Source organism: Streptopelia decaocto (genome assembly GCF_964273445.1).
Source record: "Streptopelia decaocto genome assembly, chromosome: 16".
Lineage (NCBI taxonomy): Eukaryota > Metazoa > Chordata > Aves > Columbiformes > Columbidae > Streptopelia > Streptopelia decaocto.
In genome coordinates, this window is record NC_138671.1 from 12458995 (window position 1) to 12479598 (window position 20604).

At 41.4% G+C, this 20604-nt stretch overlaps 1 protein-coding gene across 1 annotated transcript in view; it reads right to left on the reverse strand.

Annotated features, from left to right (window-relative positions):
• Nucleotides 1-20604, reverse strand: part of MYH10 (myosin heavy chain 10) — a 97584-nt gene that overhangs the window by 32857 nt on the left and 44123 nt on the right. The window contains exons 6-13 of the mRNA XM_082067385.1: nt 11471-11563; nt 7305-7368; nt 6065-6163; nt 5027-5170; nt 4625-4720; nt 1372-1490; nt 782-934; nt 215-388 (exon numbers count right to left, since the gene is read on the reverse strand). Of these exons, the coding sequence (XP_081923511.1) occupies nt 215-388; nt 782-934; nt 1372-1490; nt 4625-4720; nt 5027-5170; nt 6065-6163; nt 7305-7368; nt 11471-11563 (942 nt within the window). The remainder of the gene's footprint in view (nt 1-214; nt 389-781; nt 935-1371; nt 1491-4624; nt 4721-5026; nt 5171-6064; nt 6164-7304; nt 7369-11470; nt 11564-20604) is intronic.

Below are 20604 nucleotides of genomic sequence, written 5' to 3' on the forward strand. Positions count from 1 at the left end.
AGCTCAGTGTTCTACCCTAACAACAGGGTAAAATCCTGTAAGGATAAATTCTTTTACTAATTTATAGACTTTGCATTTCAGCATTCAAATGAATTCAGCTTTTGTGAAAGATCTGCCAGAAATCTCTGCACAGTCTTCCAGTTTGCAGGCAGCAAAAGAGAAACACAGAAGTCTAGCCTCTACTCCTCAGAGCATTAATTATGCACAAACTTACAGGTCTTTCAATTAAGTCAATGCAAGGCTGCAGATCCAGTCCAAAGTCAATGAAATTCCACTCGATCCCCTCTCGCTGGTACTCCTCTTGCTCCAGGATAAACATCGTGTGGTTAAATAACTGCTGAAGCTTCTCGTTGGTGTAGTTAATGCAGAGTTGCTCAAAGGAGTTCAACTACAAAAATAACATCAGTAAGCAAGAACAATTGAGTGACAGGATTTACCACCTATCTGGAAGTCAAAAATTTGACTGTACAAGGAAATACCCCAAAAGTCTGCAGCACTCAAATATATTGTAAAAGAAACTGGAAAGAGCATTATTCAAATCTCTTATGTTTCCCGTTAGATATAACTAAACTAATGCATAGTAGGAAAAATGATCATATATAAAAAAATAATTTAGACCTAAGTATGATTTTTTTGGCACTGTAATTGAAGGTTCTCAAAGCATTTGCACCCTACAAAACAAAACCCTCCTGCCCCTGCAGCCTCGGAACATGCAGGGATTTAGTCCCGAACGCACAGGAACAGGGTAAAGAAAAATCTGATTAATGGTGTTTTGAAGTACCTCAAAGATTTCAAACCCAGCAATATCCAGAATTCCAATAAAAGATGCTCCCTGTCGTTTGGTCCTGTCCAAAGCTTTATTAATGCGGTGAACAAGCCAGCGGAAGAGCCGTTCATAGGTGGCCTTTGCCAAAGCTTCCACTGCAAAGTCTGCCTGAAAATCCAAACAGGAAAACTTATCTACCCCGGAGAAGTCAGCAAAAGAACACAGACAGATGTTATCACAAATAACTAAGGAACAGAAAAAGTTTAATGGGGTTAATAGCGAAGAGGAATGAAAACAAGCAGTAGAAACAGTGAACAGTTTGATTAATGTTATGAAAAATTTGTTTTTAAAAATGTTTCAGAAAAAAACAAAAGCTCTCTATGCATTTAATATGTACAATGACTACACTGAAGGATGAAAGTAGCAGCAGATCAAGGAAATGGAAAGTTTCCTTCTATTCTGCTATTATATTTTAATAAATGTTCTTATATGGTAAAAATCAATAAGCTTAAACAAAGCTACTGGCAGTAATGCCCACTTTCTGTATTAAGAGCTAAGTAGGATGAGGTACAGTTTCACTTCATCTTTAAAGCATCACAACTTACTTGTTCTTTGGTCTGGGCTTTCTGCACGTAGTCTCTGCCCACCTTGATGCGCGGGGTCAGGATGGCACGGGTGAACTCCATGACGTTCATCCCCAGGAGGTGGCAGAGCTTCTGTGCCACTGGAGAGCAGAACAACACATGAAGTGCTGAAATACTCACCAGCAACATCGGGACGATGAGCCAGTGACAAAGGTCGTCACGTGCCCACTTAAAAAATGAACCGCCATCCGCAACAGTGGTTTGGGTGACGCACAGTTTGGTGACACATCTGTCCCAGGGACAGAACCCTGCCCAGCCCTCCCAGTGCCCGCTGGAACCTGCGCCGAAGCACAGCGCTGGGAACACTGGATGCTCATCGCATCACAGGGGGGGCACGTACCCGTCCACAGCTCAGGTGCAAGTGTTCATTTGGTTACTTTAAAAGAGGAAATGCATTTTCTCATCTCCAGAAAAAAGAAAAAAAACCAAAACAGACAGTGTGAGGACATCACAACTCCAGCACACTGAAGGTTGCTTAAAAACTCTGTTTCGCTTTCATCAGCTACACCAGTGCCATGCTGCTGTCACAGACGTTGTTCAAACAGTTCACAACATGGTTTGTAATGGTCTATATAGAACAATATTTTATATAGAGCAACAATGCAAGCAGCAGCTTTCTTTAGACAGCATGAACTCTCCTGGTGTCACGCTCATTATATGAAACAACCATCATTACATATTCTTGCTGAATCAAACCCTTTTTCTAAATAATTTTCCCCATAGGTTAGGTGTTTCTGATTCCATACTTCTAAAAATGACAGTGACACTAAAGGTATTTTTAGGTTCAGGTAAGCGTTGCCCCTCAGCAGGGCCCTCCACACTGCCAAGTATCTAGCCCCTTATCTTTGCAACCTGACAGCTCCTCCTTTTACTGTCAGGACGAAAAAACAAAACAGTTTTACAAATCAGCATTGGCAATTAGATTTTCATCCCACTTTATGAGAGCTTCCTCTGCAATTTTTTCTTGCTGATACTAAAAATACTATTTACTACTTGCTCATAATGTTGAGATTCTCTGTCTATATATTCATTAGAAGGGTTCATGAATCAACACACAACTTTATCAGTGAAATTAGCATCACAAGTTAAGCACTCCTTTCACTTTAGCTGCACACAGGAGCATTTCTGAGCTTTGACTATAAAAACATACACCAGCACATCAGAAAAAACTTACAGCTTAGTGTCAAGCAGCAAATGCTGCCAGGATCTTTAAAAAAACACCGAGAACATGAAAATATTAAATAGCCATGAGCATCAGCTTGGTACTCTGGCATGACAGATACCATTGAAAGGATACTACACTTTTTTAGGAGGAGGATTTTCCCCCATGCAGCACTTCGAACACTACACTCAGCTCCTTTTTCCTGAACTGTAATATGGAATTTATTGTCCCTACCTTTCCAGTTTGTAGTAAAACACAGCTTAGGTAACAATAACAACAATAAACCCTAGCAGAGGTAATACTACAAATCCCATCTGATTCAGACGCTGAAGGAGGGTGCAGCCAGCAGTTCAGAGCATTGACTGACGGAAACAAAACCATTTTCAAGCCAAAACTCTACTGGTTCTAAGCGTAGGACTGGTTATAACTGCAAAAGTTCCTTTGAAAAAGTGCAAAAGCCCTGTAGAAAGCCCTGACTATCCTCACTTCTATTACTACTGGGTTTTGGATATGAAATTCTGAATTATTAGAAAGCAAAATGTACTGAAAAGCTTGTATCACAGGTGAAGCATGAACCTTAAGAGGTTGCTGATAAACACCTGCCCTTTTAGCAGAAAAGCTTCTTCCGAAGCTGGCAAGTGCGGAATAATTATCTAAATACAGCTTCTCCGTCCTCTTCATCCAGCACGGCTATAAGGTTTTCTTGCCATCTCTTCTATCCATGCTTGAAATCAATATTTTTAATCCATATTTATTATTTATAAGGTAGAATTTGCCTTCCATATTCTTGAATAGGTTCACATCTCCACTACCCAAATTCCTTCCCATCTGTGGAGATACTGACGTGATCTACTGCAAACATGCCTCTAAATGAGCTGAATTGCTACCGAGACACACTTATTTCTCTGAAGGATGCTAAAGAAACTCATTACAGTGAGATGTGACAGTATGGATGAGAAGAAGTGAGAGATCAGCCTCACAGGTACAATAGCAAAGACCACATAACCAAATAATTTTTTAAAAGCAAGAGAACAGAAAGATGCTTTAACTATGATCTGAGCTTTTCAGCCTCTTTGCTTTACAATTCAGAATTTTCTATCCAGTATTAGAAATACCCAATAGTACAATATATTTATAGCCAATTTTATAATTACAAATTGATGTCCAAAGTTCCAACTGTCAGGCAAATACTGAGTCGGTGCCTACTGAATTTTAATCCATAGCTGCTTGCTGGAGCACTTTGGGCAGCAGGCACCGCCCCGAGAAATGATAAAAACTGAGGAGATTGCAACTACCTGCACAGCACTTTAGGACATTTGCAAAATGAGACACAGACAGGAATTTGAGTTGTGCACATGCAGCAGGTCCTGTGAATGGTTCTTACTGCTCTGTCCACTGGTGTCAATTCTCAAAGCCGACTTTCCATGAGAGCATTTAAAAGGTTGGTACTGAAGAACTAAATTAAAAGCCTGAGATTTGCTTCAGCAGCAGCAATCTTTTTTTAGTGCAGAAATATACTCCCCCAAATGTTGATCACATTGCAGGTACCAACTGATAAATAAAATCTCAGTCACACCGCAGTGCCACTTCAGAAATCAGATTTTTCTAAATACAGCATTCCCACGTTCAGCCATTTCACCATGGAAGTTGTGCTTGGCTCCAGGGCTCTTACCATTGGCAAGAAAAATGCTGTCAAGACCCAAAGAAAACAAGCTGATTTAAGCACATACTTTTTCCTAGTGCTTAAGTCTTTGGAGATAGCTATGAACAGGACTACAACTGAAATACTTGTTCAAGGTTTAGAAGCAATGCAAACAGCATAAATTCTGTTGATTGATACTTAAATTTGTCTGCATTATGAGAGTGGAAGAGGAGAGTTTAAATCATTGCTTGTGGGCTACTACCATAACAGTCACGGCCTATTTTTGGCACAGAACCTATCGAGGAAGCTCCTAAGACTGTTCTGCACGTTCAAAAGGGGGCACTAAGCAAACGGCAAGAAGAAAACCACAGCTCAAGTCAGAAGAAGGTGTACAAACGTGATCAACTTACCAGTATTCTCTGGCATAGAAGCTTGGTCAGTATTTCTCTCCTTCTTAAAGGAAATATTCCCAAATTGTAGCACTGAAGACACCACTTTCAGCATTGCTGTGTTAACAAAAGTCATATGCAACAATTTAATCGAAGAGAGCTCAGCTTAACAAATTTCTCTTCTGTTACTTGTGTCATTTTCCTTCCAAATTCAAAATCTGACTTCAGAAATGAAATAAAGTTTGTACTGTACTTTTGGGGCAAACAGCTTTAATTCAACTCTAGCTCATGTTAAGCAAATGTTTGCTGCAGGCTGTCAAGACACCCAAGCAACATTAAATTTGGTGACATTAGACGAGCAAGCGTGTGTGTGCGCAAGAGAAAAAAGTACACTTTAAAAATCCAAAAGGCTCAATAACTTACACAAGATCTCATCGTGTGAAAATCCCATTATGTGCATGGCCTCCATAGTCTCCTGAAAGTTATCTTTGTCTTGTTGCCCAGGTATAGGGATGTAGCCATTAGACAGAAATCTGTAATTGTTAAATCCTTCAAGCAGCAAGTCAGCTGTAGTGGGGGGGAAGAAGAGAAAAATAAGCTAAAAATGCCGTTCACATCTACATTCACATCCAAACTACACTTAGCAAAACCCGTTGGTCAAATAGGCTACAAGCCATTACACCGGCTTCTGAAACTCTAAAAATATGAATGGACCTTAGAAGTTGAAGCCTGATACCCAGAATCTTTATCTGTAGCAAACTACACAAGCTTTTTAATGCATTAAGCCTGTAAACAGAACATTACCCAACTCAGATCTAGCATTATCTCAAATCCCTATCTGGAATATCCTAAATGTAGTATCTCTATTGAAAGGTGACGGACACAGGCAGAAATGGCGTTAGGTATTGGTGATTACCACATCAAGGATGCTGAGCACCAGTTTATCTCCTACAGAAGGGGAAAACGTAGATCAGCTCTTTGAAGTTTGTACCTTCATATAGTTTCGCTTATCACAACCTAACAAATTCCTAGTTACCAAGAGAAAAAAGAGCAGAAGATAATGAATACGGTACTTCAATGGCTGAAGAAAGCCCCAGGGTTTCATTATGTTTCAGTAAAACGGCTGCTTTTCCACCCAGCCTGAAGGCATGGGCCAGAACAGACAGAGGGTCACTGCCAAACGGGTTTATTATTTATCAGCTGGGAGCACTGCAAGTTCAAACCAGTGATTCCCAGCCAGACACTCACCAAGCTGGACTTTGTCATGTAGGAGCCTTTGCTTGAAATGCAAGAGCTGCTTGACAGCATATTTGATAAAACAGAAATTATTACAAAACAAAGCCACTTGGCTTCTTGTTCTTTTTCTAAAACTCACTGTTTCATGACCAAAGAATAGCTCAAACACTGAAACAACAAACAAGACACACAGACAGAAGCAATAAAATGAGATTCTCTACTTACACTTGAGGTGTTCTCCTGCTCCAGCTAGTAGCTGATAGAAGATATGAAACGTCCGCTCATCTTTAGCCTGACGAACAGCGCGAGACTTTTCCAACAAGTCTAATTGTAACTAGTCAAGGATCTTCTACAATTTTGAGTTAAAAACACCCAACGCAAACAAAACTCTCAAAGCAGGCTACGTAAGCACTTTAAAACCAAACAGATCCTAATAGCTCTTAACAGAACTTAATAGAATAGTAATCGCAGGACTATGTTGAATATGAACTTTGCGTGACTTTAAATGAGAGATTTCAAATTCAGGCTGGTAGAAACCCACAGTTAATTCCAGCAAACTAATTTCTTGAGTGTTGGCTGCATTTCCTTGCTACCTGCAGCGGACAACTGTCTGGAACAGATGAGCTGAAGTCCAAGCGGGAGGGCGAGCTGCCTGTTCTTTTTCAATTGCTTTTCCTAAGGTCAGGGCTGAACTCTTCATACCAAAAATCCAGCAGCTGCTGAACTCAAAAGTACTTTATCTGAATTGTATTTTTCATTTATTTCAAGCACTGCATTTTTACATACAACCTGCACTGCTTTTAAATGGCTCCCAAACTCCATTTGTGCAGCAGACAGCGTCTCATAAGGTGTAATGTTTAAGTTTTTATTTCTTGATATGCCATATTGTAGAACAAACATGGGATGGGGATTTGAAATGGCACAGGTTACAGGCCCTCACTTTCTAACCAGCAGCAGCAGCAGCAGCGCAGCAGCAGCAGCAGCGCAGCAGCAGCAGCAGCGCAGCAGCAGCAGCAGCGCAGCAGCAGCAGCAGCGCAGCAGCAGCAGCAGCGCAGCAGCAGCAGCAGCGCAGCAGCAGCAGCAGCGCAGCAGCAGCAGCAGCGCAGCAGCAGCAGCAGCAGCTCAAGAGGAAGGTGTTTGTTTGTTTGTTTTTTTTATTCTAGAAATGTTCATAGAGCAAGCACCTTTCAAAAGGTTTCCCTATGTAACACAGCTTGGTTTTAAAGCTGGTTTGAAAATCCAGCAGATTTCCAAGTGCAAAGTTTGGGGATATCTGATTTCTAAGCATGAGGAAGCAATGCTGACTTTGTGATATTCGATTGGCTGTTTTGAAACAAAGGAAGATGTTGTCAAAGGAATGTAGAAATGTGGTAACCTTTCACTGCATTCCACTGAATTCTAGGGTTAAAAGCAAAACAATCAGAAAACTTGCATTTTACGATGATGTGGCATGAAGCAGGATACATGTCTCAATGTTGGCCCCGACAATATAACCAGTAACATCAAAGTTAATCCTAATAAACTTGCCCTGCAAAGAAAAGAGATATTTTTTGTAACTACTATTTTTTTTAAGACAACAATGCTGTCTACATAAAAACATAATCCTACTTGCATTCATGTAACAAGCACTTCACACAAGTTCTAACAAAAGCTTTTCCCTTCAATGTACTCGGCCATCATTGCAATGGAATGAGTTACTCTGCACACGTATGCTTCCTGAAGATTAAAGAACCCGTATTCATGATACATCTGTAACCCAGACTCATGAAAAACTTTGGAAAGTGAAGCTCAGTGTCTCACATTGACCAAACACAATGCCTAAGGCTGATAGCAACACTTACATGTTAAGATTTCTATAGCACCTTTAGGTACCAGCAAGTTTGCTTCATTGGCAGCAATCCTGGCTCTGTGTGCTGCCCAGCTTTATTTCCATTTTCTTAAACCAGGATGGCTGCTCTCGGCACGGCCTCTCTCTTCCAGCACTCGGTAAAGAAAGGACTAAGAGAAGCAATATACTGATTTCTTCCACATATGCCTCCTTACCTCCCCAAAGGACGAAATAAAGAAGACAATCCCTACATGTAGAGTAGCTCTTGGAAAGCAAGTGGATATATTAAAGTACTTTTAAGCCACATCTGTTCCCCAACCTGATGGGTCTCTTTTCTATGAACATTCTAAACTCAGAGTTGGACACATTTAACAGCACCATTACTGTATTTCAAGTTTGTGCCCATGAAACTGTTACATATTCCCCTGGTTGCAAACATGTGAAGAAACGAATGGGAACCCAGTGCCTGCCCTGGGCTCTGCATTTTCAGTGCATCCAATTTCCACAGTTCTCTGTCCACACATGATCAGGTTTTGGAGATCAGGAGCATCACAGCAGTTTGCTAACAACTGTCTAAATGCTTCTTTTGATGGCACCTGCAAAAAGCCCACTGCTAACACACAATATTTTGCAGGGGCCTTTCTGAGCACTCATCAAATCAGCATCCAAATCCTGACTTATCTCAAGTCTGACTGATTAGCGCCATTCCTTCATTAAAGTGAATTCTTGTTTGGGAGATCCATTCAGCTCAGAGACTCTACTGTTGATTTTTACATTATATATTCTACTCAACAAGCTTGTAGAATACATGTATTTTAGCAATGGCCTGATCTAGTAGGTGTATGTTGGGGGGTTTATGGCCATGCTGCAGTAAGTTGCTGCAATCATTTTAACTCTCCCACCTTCTTACCAGAACACCCTGCCCTTCTCCTCCACTTCCCCAATAAGGTTTATTCATGTCAAAAAGACCTGTGTGCACAAGACCTACCAGGTTTGCCCCCAGCCACACCAGTGAATCCAGAGGAAGGTCTAACCCAACTACCAGCCTGATCTTGACGTAGTCCCAGAGCAAACCAACTGCTCTGTGACTGCGGTTTGACATAGAATCATTTGGGTTGGAAGAGACCCTCCAGATCATCGAGTCCAACCATAACCCACCCCGGCACTGCCCCGAGTCCTGAGAACCTCATGTCCGTCTGTCCAACCCTCCAGGGATGGTGACTCCAGCACTGCCCTGGGCAGCCTGTTCCAATGCCCCACAGCCCTTTGGGGAAGAAATTGTTCCCCAGATCCAACCTCAACCTCCCCTGGCGCAACTTGAGGCCGTTTCCTCTGGTCCTGGCGCTTGTTACTTGGGAGAAGAGACCAACACTCTCTATGCTACAACTTCCTCTCAGGTGGTTGTAGAGAGCAATGAGATTATCTTCAACTCAAAGTGATTTCTCTAAGTTTTAAGAAAACTGGTGGAATATTTTAAATTAGCATCAATGGTTAATCTCTCCTGCTTAATCTGCAGTCGGGTTGGAAAGCCAGTGGCACTACAATGACTGAGCCAAGGAACAAGGTTTGTGTTCAAGATGCCCTGTAAGGGACCAGCACTTGAGCTCAGATTTCTGAGTATGAAGAAACAGAATAAGCCCAGCCCGTAACTGATGCATTTATACTTTTTGCTCAGTAGCAATTCCAAACAGCTGGGTTTATAACTGTCACAAAGAATGAACTGACATTTTACTAAAATCCAGCCCATAAACTAGACATAACACACGTGTCAGCACTGGCATGGCAAGATTGGCAGCTGACAACTTTTTACCGAGAATGGGCATCACAGATCCTTCTTAGAATGACACAGTTTGAATTTGCCTTGTTACATGTGAAAACAAACACGAGGCACCACAAAAGGTCTAGACAATGGCTTTTTCTGATCTAATTCAGAACCACTTAACTCTGTTTCACCCTTAAAACTTATCTAATTTCTGCCATCAAGTTACCAGTTCCATGAATAAAAACTGAGAGGCAATGCAGTGATTAAATGAGCATCCCACACACCCCATGCTTCAAAGAAATCTACACTGCAGAGATCACTTTGCTAGCTCATCTTCTCAAAAGCAAAATATTAATACAACCTTTGACTAGCACTGGCAAATCTTGTTGTGAAATCTTTAATTGGTCAATTAGAGCCTGTAGTGGTGTTCATCTAACAAATGAATTCTGTTTACACTCTCATTACAGAACTAAGTACATGGCTTGGTAAAATCACATTAAAAGGAAGAATTTAGTCCTGCAGCATGAACCCAACAAGCCCACTACAAACTAGAGACTTTATTTCCTGAAACGCAAGAGAACGGCTTTTGGCAGACAAACCCCAAGTGATTTGACACTAACTAGTGTTATTTCAGTCCTGTCTGGTCCTATCGGCGGGCAGGGAACAGGCTGCACCTCCGTGGGGTGCACCGGCGACCGTCAGCCCTGTACGGGTGAACAACAGCACTTCTCACTTGGGGGGAGGATATATATTTTTTAAGTCAGGTTTTTAAATGGTTGTTGCTAAAGATCATTTTTTTTCTGCGTGAGATGACACCATCTGGAGTGCATTATACACACTCCTTTATAAAAATAGAGCTGGAGCCATCAAAGCGATTATGTTCACAACAGCAACGCAGACTTCAGTGTAATAGAAACCAGATGCTAACATCTTTTAGCAAAAATGTATCTTCATTAAATTAGTACAATCTCTGATGGATTCAAGATGGGTAACAAAGAAGAATTATTGTGCAGTGAAATCTGTTGGTATCAGAAATCCTATACAAAACATACATATGCATCAAACAATATTGTAAATAATGTGGCTATAAAATTACCAAAGTTGAATTTCTACAATACTCTGCTCTCCCTTCTTGATTGAAAAGGCTATTTAAGGGATTTAGTCATACAGTTTTCCAGAGTCCTTATCACTGGAGCCGAGTTCATACATTATAAATTCAAGCAACTGTTGAAATGTCAAGGCAGCCAAGAAATCTTTCATTTGTTCTGTAAATTCCAGTTTTGTTCTCGCAAGAAAAAAAGATTTAATGCCTCCTATACAGTTTTAAAGTTGCAGTAAAAGCATCTTTCCCCTGAAGCAGGAGAGGCTTTTTTTCTTCCTCCAAAGAGAAGGAAGTTTTAAGAAGTGGTAATTAGCTGTTCACCCTGAGTTCTGCCACTATTTTTAAGACAATGCAACACATCTCAAGTGGTTATCTGCCCCAGAACAGCATGTGAAACAAGGCACCAACCCAACAGAAACATCAACCAGCAACAAGGGTGCCCAACACCTTGAAAAAGTCCTACTGTCTTTTTGGCTTTCCTTCAGTAAGGCAGTCAGAGAGGTTTTTAAATGCAAGTTTTATGCTATTTAAAAAAACTGATAAAAAAACAATTGATAAACCAATCACTGCTACTGACAGAAAGGCGACATATTCGGCCAAATTCCATGTTGATGCTCCCTCGTGCTTTTCAGCAGCAATTTGTGCCCGTAAGTCCCAGTTCAGCTGCACAGCACAGTTATATTTGTTCTACTGTGAACACTACTGGCAATTCAAAGGTGGTTGAGGTCGGAAACTGGGTACAGTGACAGATCTTGCCCAGAGCCAGTGAGAACGCATCTGCAGTGAGTCCAACACAGTGCAGAAAACATTGTAGAACCTGAATTTGTGGAGCAAAGAAAGCAAGCTTCTGATACTAATAGATAGATTCCTAAAAAGGGAATTTCTCCATAAACAGTAAGCTAGAGGTACAGACTTGAAAGAGAAAAGGAGTAACTCACAAAGCGGGACGAGTTGTCATTTTTCACTGTCTTTGCATTCCCAAAGGATTCCAGAATGGGATTTGCCTGAAGAAGCTGACGCTCCAGCTCCCCCTAAAAACCACACAAACAGAAAAATAAACAGACATGAGCACAGTGCACAGGAGGTTCAGGGTTCCTATATTCTGCTTCTTCCTGACAGTTATTTCACCCAGGCTGTGGCAGTGGCACCACCTTCACCAGGGGTCATCATTTCTCACTTCTAAATCCGCTGACAGTGTCCTTCATCCAGGGGAGAAAGTGCTTTGGTTTTTTAATTTTTTAAAACACACATACACAAACAGAGTAGTGACTGAATAGGACTTAACAGATGTTGCAATTCATTGAACATGGAAAAGAAAAAAGGGCTAATGAAATTAGGCACAGACTTGAAACGCTAAAGAGGAAAAACTGATTTAACTGCTTTAAGATCTTAAAACAACACTTATACTTGCCATTTAGTGATTTTACATTATAGCTACTTACTTGTAAATCACTGGAACAGTAATTTTCAATCAGCCAGATATTGTTATCAACACAACCTGGCTGCACCCGAGAATCAGCAAAGGGAACCGAGCAACAAAGACAAAGAGCATTTCCAAATTGCTCCATTCTTTCAACATTGCTCAGTATGTTTAATGCATTAAAAATAAAATAAAATGAAAATTCTTCCTTTAAGTTCAAGCCAATAGATGTAGAAATCAAAGTACTTATCTTAAGGAAATCGCACAACAGCTTTTAGAATTGTTGTCCATGAGGAGGTCTGGTGGCAAAAAAAAAGTCTGTGCTGCTTCCATGAGCCCAGGAGGCACATCGCGTGCAGGGAGCACAGCACGGCGTGCCTGCTCGGAGGGATGGGCAAAAACCAGCGAAACTGTCTGCAATGTAGTCTCAAAAACTCATGTTTGTGTTCAGAAACCTGCTTTTTCCAATTATTTATAGCATAGATGAATAAAGACCCCAGACTGAGCATCAAAGAATGGGAAATGTAAATCTCTTAAGGCTTCCAGATGAGGTCAGGTCTTACATAGGAATTTTTAAAATTCACTAGTTAGCACCTGAAAGAGGCTTTTATTTGTATATTGAAATATATTTCCAGTCCTTCTGAAAACTAATGGCTGCTTGTACTTTAACGTGACCTTAAGTTATCTGCTCAAAACTTGCTTACTTCCAAAGATATTCCCTTTGGGACTACATATTTTCTGAAGTAACTAAAGAAGAAATAAATGTGTAAGTCTTAGCCCAGAGCACACTAAACACTTCGTGGGCCGCAGTGCCTATGGACCATATGTCTGCCACATTGCAGTTCTCAGGAGCACTTTTAAAATTGCAAGAAAAATTCACAATTGGAAAAAAAAATAGATCCCTGTTTTAACCACTAGATGCACGTGTGATTTATATTCTAAAAGTTTCCTATGTAAAGGCAGTGGACAGTGTGAAAGCGTTTGCTCGGGCCTTTTCTCCCGCTCCCCTCTCCCAGCTGCGCTGTTCAGCTCCTGTTGAGACCCGGGGTAAAAATGAGAACATGCTGTATATGGCTTGAAATAAAGCACGTCACGTACAGGAAACGTGGCAAGCGTGTCACAGCTTACAGTGCAAATTCTAGCTGTTCTGGAAAAGAAAGCACACCGACTTCAAAACTCATCTCCGCAGAAGGTCACTGTGCCCCATGAGACCCTTGGCGTGGAAATGCAGCGTCCGTGCGGTAAAGCGCTTAATTGCACTTAAAATTAAAACATCAATTGCGCTTCGTGCAGAGGAACTTGTGCAATGCATCGTAAAATAATTTTACTCATTCGCCAGCTGAACGTTAAAAGTTCTTAGCAGCTCATTTTTACAGTCATCTGAGGATTTGCAGAAAATATTCAGTTGGGTCCTCAGATGTGGGTGAAAACCGTGAGAACAGACAGAGATCGCAGCCTGGCCAGCCTGTGGTTTGCACTCGAGAGTAGATTTGTTGTAGCCATCACTGAGAAACAGCAAAACCTCTTAACACTACGGTAAATGCATTTGAGTTTTCATTTCTAGATGGACTGCTTTACAGACAAACCCCAATTCTCTTTTTTTTAGAAGTGTTCAGTGTTTTGTAAAGAGTGTAAATTTGTCCTGTGGGCATATCTCTATGGAGGCATCTAAACAGAACTTGGAAAAAGCAGTATTGCAGCATTGGAAAAGTGAAGTCATGCAACATTTCATGCAGGGCAACACTGAGATAAGGACAGGTTATTGTCTCAGTTTCAGAAAAACCAGCATCTGTGAGCTGGCTCATGGGGGTGAGGCGGGGAGACCACGCGCTACTCACACACAACAGGGATCCGCTCTGGAGTTCAGAGTGACATTGGGACAGAAATGTTAATGATTACGGTTTACGCATTATCAACACTTTTGGATTAGCATGTTTCTGCTGATACATTTAAAACATTTGCCCACAAATGGTTTGTTCAACCCTGACATGCTAAATCTAAGCAAAAGGAGGGTTAAACTAAACACTGCTCCGTCTATTTTTGGAACAGAAATATTTTAGTAAAAAACCCTTAAAATTGACTGAGGTTTGCAAGGAGGGAGGATTAGGTTAAATACTAAGAATGTCTGTAACTTCTGAAAATGAGATCATGGGCTCAGACACATGACTGGGTTACAGAAGTTTAACAAGTTACCACACACTAGCAAAGGGATCACAGCTGTCCATGGGATTTCTTTTTGCTTCCAGTGTACCAGAGCTAACTTAAAATTTCTTTTATTATTTTCTTTTCCACTACAGTTTAAGTTGCATTACAGTCAGCTTTAAAAAAAAAAAAAAAAAAGCCAAGGAAAAAAATACAACCAGCTAAACTAACTCATGATTGCTTCTTCAGCTACCAAGCCCTGGATACGCCACACGGAGCTGGTGTGAAGCTTTTTCTTTATTTAAAAGCTCGTGCCCATGACAAAAAGGCTAGAGAGTGGAACATGTAACCAGCTGCTAGCACATGTTATGCAGGGTATCTCTAAGCACAGCCTTAGCCTCATTCAATCCTTGCCTAACCCCGCTCTACACGTGCGGGACGGCCCGGCCGCTGCTGCGCGGGGGCTCAGGGAGCGACGCGGGCGGCGCCAGCTGCGCGGCAGCCCCGGCCAGCGGGAGCAAGGGCAGCTGAACCTCCAACACTGGCTCAGGCAGCATCGCCGAACGGAACCACGTCGCTCACACCACTTATCCGATAAAGTCAGGGGAAACGCTCAATCTCAGCAGACCGTTTGTTGGTTACACCAAGCCTTTTACCCTGGAGATCAAAGTCTTTATCAGGTTACCTGAGAGGCTATAAAAATATTCAGACAAAACAGTATGTTAATAAAAAAGAATTCTGTTGCTTCTATTACCTCTCTCTTTTATTTAGTGCTTTGTTTAATATCAAAAAGCTGTTCTGCAGGGTGGAGAACCCCAGCTGGACAGAGGGCGAACCTTGTAAGAACGACAAGTACATGTTTTGCGTGCTTGAATATTTCTCAGCTAAGGTATTATAATGGAAATGTTAATTTACCAGGAGGAGGGAAATTCAAGTACATTCTTTTGCAGCCTTTATAAATCCCTTCCCCTACCACCCCGAAGTGCTCTGCAGTGCCCAGGAACTTGCCTTCTCTGTGCTCATTTACAAAGTTGACCATTTGCTGTATACATCAACAAGATTTCCCGCATGTTAGAAATACAAATTGACAGAATATAGAGGAATATATATAATTTCACCTACTAACTTTAAAAGCATAAAGAAAAACACTTGCCTGGTGTTTCACGGGTTTAGGTGATTCGGGCTGTTCATTGCAAACAAACAAATGCAGATGTTAGCAAGCAGGCATTCCAGCTGCATGGTACATCCCAAAGTAGTCATGTCAGTAGGTTTAGTTTAACTAGATACTCATTTCATAGAAAACCTTTACATTAATTTTAGAAAAGAAGTTATTTGCTTGTCAATGCATGCGCAAAATACCAAACCCTGTGTTTATGCAAAGGGCTAATTCCAAATAAAACACAAAATGACACATGGACCTTGAGCGGCAAGGAAGGAGGGCAATAATTTAATTAGGTATTCATTGCTTTCTATAGTTTTGCCAAACAAGAACAAAAAATACACCTGCAACACCAAATACCTTTCCCTACAGACTTAGTCACTGCAAGGTGGCCTTATCTGGATAAGATCATTGTTACTCTTCAAAAACCAAAAAGGTTATAAAAGAACCAAGGCAAAAGCAATAATTAAGGAGTCTGAGGTTTTGGTTTTGCACTGTACTTCAAGAATTTAAGAAACACAAACCTACAATCAAGACAAGCTTTGTTTCTTTCTTTCAAGAATGATCCTCCACATGAGAAGAAGCAAGAAGAAACTGGAAGACCATCAAATTTTGCCAGGAAGAATGGCAAACGGAATGTGGTAGTGATGAAGAAAAATTTTAAAAACCCTCAAAATTCACATTTGCACAGTTTCTGCAGAAATTTTCAACTCCATTTTCATTTCCTTGGTTCGGTCTGAAAGTTTAATCATTTTGAGCTTCACATCAGAGAGCCTAGAGGGAAAATACTGTGGTGAAAGACACATAGCAGGATATTTTCATACCAAGCCAGACGCACACTTCCTCTGTTTATGTCTATTATTTTTAACAACCGGTGTTGTTTTAGTGCGGAATAACGGATTTTGTCAGAGGTCTGTAAAGCAAGCCGGCAAAGGTTTGGTTTATTCAGCTCAGTGATGTGAATTTTGCAAAGCTGCTCAGAAAACAACTTGGCCATCTAAAAAAAATTGGGGTGTTTCAGTATCAAACTGCTCCTGCTTCTGCCTCACTGGAGAAGGACAGGTACACCCCGGAGATGGTTAACTTGCTCATCTTCAGACAAGATGAACTGCTCCCTCGGGGTGCCCATTGCTGTCCGCGCCATACAGACCTGAGCACAATCACACACATATTGAACTTGTCTGTGTTCAGGTGAGGGCAGGTAACGCTCACCTGGGAACCTGCACTAAGACCGGCAGTCTGAGCCTGCCCAAGAGCCTGCACTTCGCAACCAATTACATTTCTTTTGAAATTAATAAAACAAATTAGACAATTTAGCATTTCGGCTACAAAGGCAAATGCAGCCAGTGAAAGCAGAAAGTACCAGCAATTATTTCTGAAGCTTAAATGAGCACCCCCATGCAAGCTAGATCTGAGTGGGGAAAGGGGACATGAACACAAGTGGAATTCCAGAACCAGAGGTACATTGGACCAGGGTGACTGGAAATGGTGACAGCCGGGGATGGATGCAGATATCTATAGAATCTGACTACTTCATACACTACCACGACGTGCCGATTCCACATATTTGCCCATGCCCGGGGTGTCCATAGGCCCCATGCAGCCTGCAGAACAGGCATGTTCACCACAGGCCCTGGGCAGTTCAGTGACTTTTCTTTTGGAAAGCCAGGTACACAATGTTTTTTAATAAATTATTTCTATATTCTACACTGACCTTCCCATCCAAACCCACCAGGTTTGTAAGCTAAAGCAGAACCAAGAGTCAGAATTAAGCCTCACTGTTTAACCATATTAAAGCTACTTTAATGCATACCTTAGCAACACAATTCCATTCTTTTCTCTTTCCCATCTCAACACATATGGGAGTGATAAGCCATAAAGCTCAGAAGTTTAGAAATCTTTTCCTCCCTACCTTCCTTGCTTAATCTGACAAACCCTCTCTAGACACATCAGCCTCCTCTCCCGCTCACCAGCTCCCCATCCTTGTTCTCTTCCTCTCCTTTTATCCTAAAGATCCTTTTCCCCACAGCTCCTGAGCCAGCAGAAGAATCGGTGAGAACAAAGGTGAAAGAAGCTCCCCCGCAACAATCGCTGACCAGACCAACAGATACCAGTATGGTACATACCTACCCTGTTTCCCTGAAATAAGACCTACCCCAAAAATAAGCCCTAACACGACTTTTCAGGATTTTTGAGGATGCTTGAAATATAAGCCCTACTCAAAAAATAAGCCCTAGTTACAGTTCATAAAAGAGTCAATTTAAATAGCGTCCAGGCAGCTATACATGTAAAAAAGTAAGCATATTTTGGAGCAAAAATTAATACTGTCCCTGTCTTATTTTCGAGGAAACAGGGTATATATGTATACATGTGTATATATATATATACACACACACACACACATATATATGTGTGTGTGTGTGTGTATAGATATAGATGAAGATACAGATGAAGAGGAGGATACAGATGAAGAGGAGGATACAGATGAAGAGGAGGATACAGATGAAGAGGAGGATACAGATGAAGAGGAGGATACAGATGAAGAGGAGGATACAGATGAAGAGGAGGATACAGATGAAGAGGAGGATACAGATGAAGAGGAGGATACAGATGAAGAGGAGGATACAGAACATACATCTTTGGTCTGAGACACCTGAATTAAAGCACAACGGTTACCTTTATAAAGCTGGTCCGCACTTTGTACAGTTAACAAACCCCAATATGCTTGCTGCACGCAAAGTATCCAATTTATTGGCAGAGTTTTAAATGCTACACCTCCAGATTCTTAAGAGGTCAAGTGTGTTGGATGTTATTTACAACAGGTATCTTCCATCTTCTCTCCCTTACTCCTCACCAACCGGGACTGTGCATGTGTTGGTTCTGATGCTCAACCAAGCGCCCGACACACATGGATTCAAACTCCAGATGAGCCCGTTTGCAGCTCACTGCCATCACTCCTCCCGCCATTACTCGGCTCTACAAAGCTCAGTCTCTGTTCCTGATTTAAGGGACTACCTTAGTCTCACCCAGATCCACCAAGTCCCACAATTGCTAAAGCTTCTTGTCCACATTTTTGCCACCACCACCAACCCACACGTCCTAGCACAGTGCCCAAGACAACACCTTGAACATTCCTTGGGATTAAATGGGAAATGAGACAGCATGCCTGTGGATTCCAACAGCACAAATTAGGAAAAGCTGGTAGTGGGGCTGCTCAGCGCTGGAATTCCACCCCCTGTGCTTCCAGTGACTCCACTGCCCACAGGAGCCCCCTCTGAGGTGACATTTTGTTTGCAATAGTTTTACAGCACTCCGTCAGGTAAAACCAAGTTAACCGCAGACTTCAGAACAATGTTGGGAAAATAATTATTAATTCATCAGCAAACAAATTGCTTCATTGGGAAAAAAGAATAAAAAAAAATCCATGCAGCATTCAGAATAGTGTCAGTAATACGCATGCCACTGACAATTATTTGTAACAGGATAGATAAAAATAAATCCATGACTAGTAGTCTGTTTAACAAGCCTATTTAGCATCTTCTCTGTGCACAGGATAATGCAGAGGCTGTACAGATGGGGACTGTGGATCACTGCCAGCTCTCCACAATTTTCTAATGAACACATCAGGGCTGAATACACAAATTCAATTCTGACACTAGCTGTGGAATGTCAGGTGTGTAGGTTAGACATTCTTGGTTTGCAATAGTTAAATAAAAATGAATTGTTCCAGCACAAGGGAGACTCATTTGTATTTTCAAAACTGTTTTGGTTACACAAACATTCTGCATTTTTCATAAGCATATGCTTAATTCAGTGCTTACTATGGCACTGCACTGAATGAAGTTCACAACTGAAGTATCAAACTTTTATTTAGGACAGCACCCTATTCTTTTTACTGTGCTTGAACTATGTTTTACAAAGAATAAAAGCTTTTCCAGTCTTCACCATAACAGTTATTGATGGTTCATAAAGCAGTTGATCACAACAATTGTTTTCTAAACTCTCTTGAGATGAACACGGCCGATCCATTTGATCGCACAGGTAAGGAGTGAATTAAATTGCAGTTCAACCAGTGATTCAAATGGAATTCGCCAACACTGCACTAAAAAGGGCATCTCATCCTTCCTTTCACTGACATTTCCTACCCCATCTTTCCCCTTTCATTTCTGAGCCTTTGCTTCACACCAGTTATGCAGAGGAAACTTGTTTTGTTTAAAGCCAGATGGGCTTTGAAACCAGCAGTCTGAGGCTGCATCAGCCTGCGAGTGGCCACGGGAATTGTTACGACAAAGCAGCCCAAAAAATGGGAACTTCTTTTGGCAGAGGCGCTGGTGGAAACACAGCATGAGAACAGGCCAGACAAACATACAGTACTTTTTAAACAATCAAAAATAGGGCCATTTAAAAACAGGCCATTTAAATGGTTAAGCACTGGAACAGGTTTGCAGAGAAGCTGCATAACCACCATCCTTCAAGATTTTCAAAACTCAGCTTTACAAGGAAGGTGCATTTTGAAAGGAGGCTGGACCAGAGGCTTCCAGAAGGGTCCTGGAACAGCTCAGGCTGAAGGTTGTCCATAGTCTATTCAGAAGTGCTCGGTACAAACCCTGCACAATTCCCTCTGCATAATTTCCTTCTCCCTCAAAAAGCTGAAGGCAACTTTACTCCTGTAGAAAGTGAAAAAATGCCCCGTTTTGTTCAAGGCTACACAGAGGTCAAAAGCCAAAAGCCATCAAAACCTATACAGAAAACCAATTCTGATGAGTATTCTCCTCATGCACGACTGCACCATGAACATCCACCTGATACTCCAATGGTAAGAAACTTCCACGGTTTGTAACGGATGCGGACACAACCTGCAGCACAATCCGACTGCACACTAAATACTTAGAAAGACTAACTTATATTTTCCATGTGCAACAGTTGAAGCATCAACACACAGGGTCATGCTGTTCGCTCTCAATCAGAGCAAAGATTCACGTTTCCCCGTACACTTCGATATCTCCAAATCTATCTGCAGAGCAATCTCGCTTTCTCTCCCACTTCAAATCCTTCACAGATTGAAGTCATCTCCATTTTTCTATATGAGTGTGACCCATTCAAGAATGTCTTAACATTAAGAGTCATACACTAGAAATCAAAGAAATTGTTGCTGCCAAGTCAGATGATAATTTGGAAGCGTCCAACCAGCAGAGACACCTGAGGTAGTACCAGAAAAAAGTAGGTGCAAACTGCTTGCTTGTAGCAATTGGAATTAATACATCACTGCAAAGACATCCAAGGGCTCATAGCAACACTATTCAAACCCATTCCTAATTTTTTTAAAGGAAAGTATTGCTAAAAATTCAGTG